General features: G+C 67.4%; 1 protein-coding gene across 1 annotated transcript in view; it reads right to left on the reverse strand.

Annotated features, from left to right (window-relative positions):
* The window catches only part of Ppp2r3b (protein phosphatase 2 regulatory subunit B''beta), a gene marked incomplete at its 5' end in the record, with an annotated part of 12473 nt that extends 9610 nt beyond the window's left edge, over window positions 1–2863 (reverse strand). The window contains one exon of the mRNA XM_023706887.1: window positions 2789–2863. Within this exon, the coding sequence (XP_023562655.1) occupies window positions 2789–2863 (75 nt within the window). The remainder of the gene's footprint in view (window positions 1–2788) is intronic.
* Window positions 2864–2865: the final 2 nt, after the last annotated feature.

Genomic DNA, 2865 nt, shown 5'->3' on the forward strand with positions numbered 1-2865 from the left:
TCCCGAAGGACAGCTTCTGCCCACTGCAGGCAGGCTGGCTGGCTGGCGCGGCGCAGCTGCGGTAGGAGGGTCCCTGCCGACCCTGCCGACCCGCCCGCTTCTGCACTCGCCGTCCCCAATCCAGGGCTCGAGTCCCACCCGGCGGCCGAGGCGTCCGGCCCAGGCGCTGTGCCCTGCCCGCCCAGGGGACCCGCGAGGAGGAGCGCTCTGGCCCGCTCGGCGCCCTGCGGACCCGGCCGTCCGCACTCTGCAGGCCGGCAAGTGGCCGTGCGCGACATAAACTCCGCTCCAGGGGCCACGCGTGCAGGGAAAGTCCTCCTCGCGGACTGCAACCATCACACACACACATGCACGGCGCGCGCGCACATGCACACACACACAAACACACATGCACGCACACGTCGCAGACGGAGCCTCCACCCCACCCCCCACGGCCCCGACAGCAGGGGGTGACCCTCCCCTCCCGCAAGGCTCGCAGCGCCTGACACAGCCCGGGCCGCCCCTGACAGTAGCACTGCGGTCCTGCCTACTTGGGAGGCTGAGGCGGGATGCACCCCACCCCTCACCCCCACCCGGGAAAGTGGCAGGCCTGGCTTCCCCATGAAAGGATAAAGGGCCAGGGTGCCGCTGGGCAGCAGCGGGCACACCTCAAGGCGCTGGCCCCTGAGGCCACCCAGCCCCGGGGTCGGGCCACCCACTGAGCAGCCCGTCCGCCCCTCGGCTCTGTCTTCCCCAGCTGGGCACCCCAGGCCCACCCGGCCGCCCTCCTCTGCCGACCTCCAATCCCGCATGCGAGCTCACCCTTCCCTGACTGGTTTTCAGCAGGGTCTAAGTCACTAACTTGCCCAGGATGGGCTCCAACAAACATCTTTCTGCCTCAGTCTCCAAGTGCCCTTTGCCACAGGTGCACAGCCACGCCAGCGCCACGTAAGTACCCCATGCAGCACTGGGGAGGGGACAGGATGCGCTGCGCTGAGCCCCAGAGAAGCTGGCTCTGCCGCTTGGCATCGGAGCTGACATTAAGCCAATCTGATGCGCTCAGTGTCAAAGCCCACGCTGGGAACTCGTGCAGCACAAGAGGCCCTGCTGGCCCCGTGCTCGGCAGGGGCTGTGTGCTCTGATGATGCTTGTTTCTGGGGGCTGGGGAGTCCCTCCGCCAGCAGCGAACCTGCACTCTAGAGTGCACCAGGAACTCAACGCCCCATGCACCCCAAGACAGCCCCTGTAGGACACAAGCAGGCGGACCCAACCCGCTTCTGGAAGGAGGCGGCAGGGCCCTGTGCAAGAGGATGAGGCTAACCCCCGACCCAGAGCAGGTGGGGACCTGGCTGCACTGAGTGGAGTATTACGCAGCCCGACAGAGGAACTGAGTCATGCTGCTATGAGGGTGCCGTCCTGAGAAACCGAAGGAGACAGCCTCCCAGTCCCTCCCGAGTCGGATTCCCTCTCCTCTGTGCAGCCAGAGAGACACAGGGTCAGGACAGCGGGCAGGGTAGGACGGATGTCAGGATGGGCGAGGCTCCTGGGCCCAGGTGCCCTGGCCACTTCCTGTTAGGTGTGAATCCAGCCCTCGGGAGGATGGGGACACACCCTCCCCATCCCGCACCCTCAGGGACCCCACGAGACCCTGCTCTGAGTCGAAGCCATCCTGGTTCAGGCGGCCAGCGATCCCAAGACTCACTGCCTCACATGAAAGGGGCCCGGAGCGGCCTCAGGGAAACCCATCTACCTCCTATGCCTCCTTGGTGCCCCAGCTGCGGCTCCTGTGCTGGCTGCTGCTCCAGCGCCCCCAGACCTGTCCCTAAGGCCAGAGGCCCACGGCCAACCCCGCGGCAGGGTCCAGCTCGAGAGAGACGGCACCTGCTCCCTGCGATGGCCACCACAGACAGTGCTGCCCCTGCGGCCCTACCCGTCCTGCTGCAGCTCGGAGGCCGGTGGCGCGGTGCGAAGAGCTCGGGGAGCCTGGCTCAGGCCCTCTGGGGTCCTTGGCTAGGGCTGACGGCCACAAGATTCGCTCCCCAGGGAGGCGGCCAGGAGGGACCCTGGGGAGCAGCCTCGCCTGGCCTCCCAGCCATGCCAGCCACGTCTCCACCCGGGCACACCCTGTGAGGCTTTCCCCTCACTCCACACAGACCCAGGGCCTCCCAAGCGCTGCCCTTTTTTGTTTTTTCAACACACAGCTGCCGCTGGTGGTGCACACCTCTTAACCCAGCCCCGAGAGGCTGAGGCAGGGGAGTGGCAAGCCTAAGCTTGGGCAACCTAGCAAGACCCTTGACTCAAAGCAAAAAATAAAGAGGGGCTAGCGATGGAGCTTACGGCACAGTCCTGGGTTCCACTCTCAGTACCACAAAGCATTAGCATTAGCTCCCAACGCCGGCACGTCACCCCCGGAAGAATTAGGGGCCCAACCTCTCGGCTCAGCACAACTGTGGAGGAACGCGCGACGGCCAGCGCAGCGCCCGCGGGGTCCCGCAACCGCCCGGGACAACAGCCTGGCGCGGGGCGCGTGCCTGTCCCCCCCAGCACCGGGAGGCCGAGGCAGGCGGGTCTCCGCGGCTCTGAAGGCAGCGCGGGCTCCCGAGCGCGCCCGAGACCAGCCTGCAGCCCACAGCGAGACTCCGCCTCAAATCGAGCAGCTCTCCAAGGTGCTTTTCCCGAAACCCGGGAGAAGGGCGGCTAATGCGATCCCCGAAGCAGACGCCGACTTGGGGGAGGGGAGGGAAGGGGGGAGGGGAAAGGGGGAGGGGGAGGGCCCCCCACAACGGGACTGACACACAACGGGACTTACGACTCGGGGTCCGGCGGACCGGCGGGAGGCGGGCGGCGCGAGCGGCAGTGCAGGGGTCCCGGGCGGAGCGGGGGTCC

This window comes from Octodon degus, unplaced genomic scaffold, assembly GCF_000260255.1.
Source record: "Octodon degus isolate 3935 unplaced genomic scaffold, OctDeg1.0 scaffold00274, whole genome shotgun sequence".
NCBI classification, from domain to species: Eukaryota; Metazoa; Chordata; class Mammalia; order Rodentia; family Octodontidae; genus Octodon; species Octodon degus.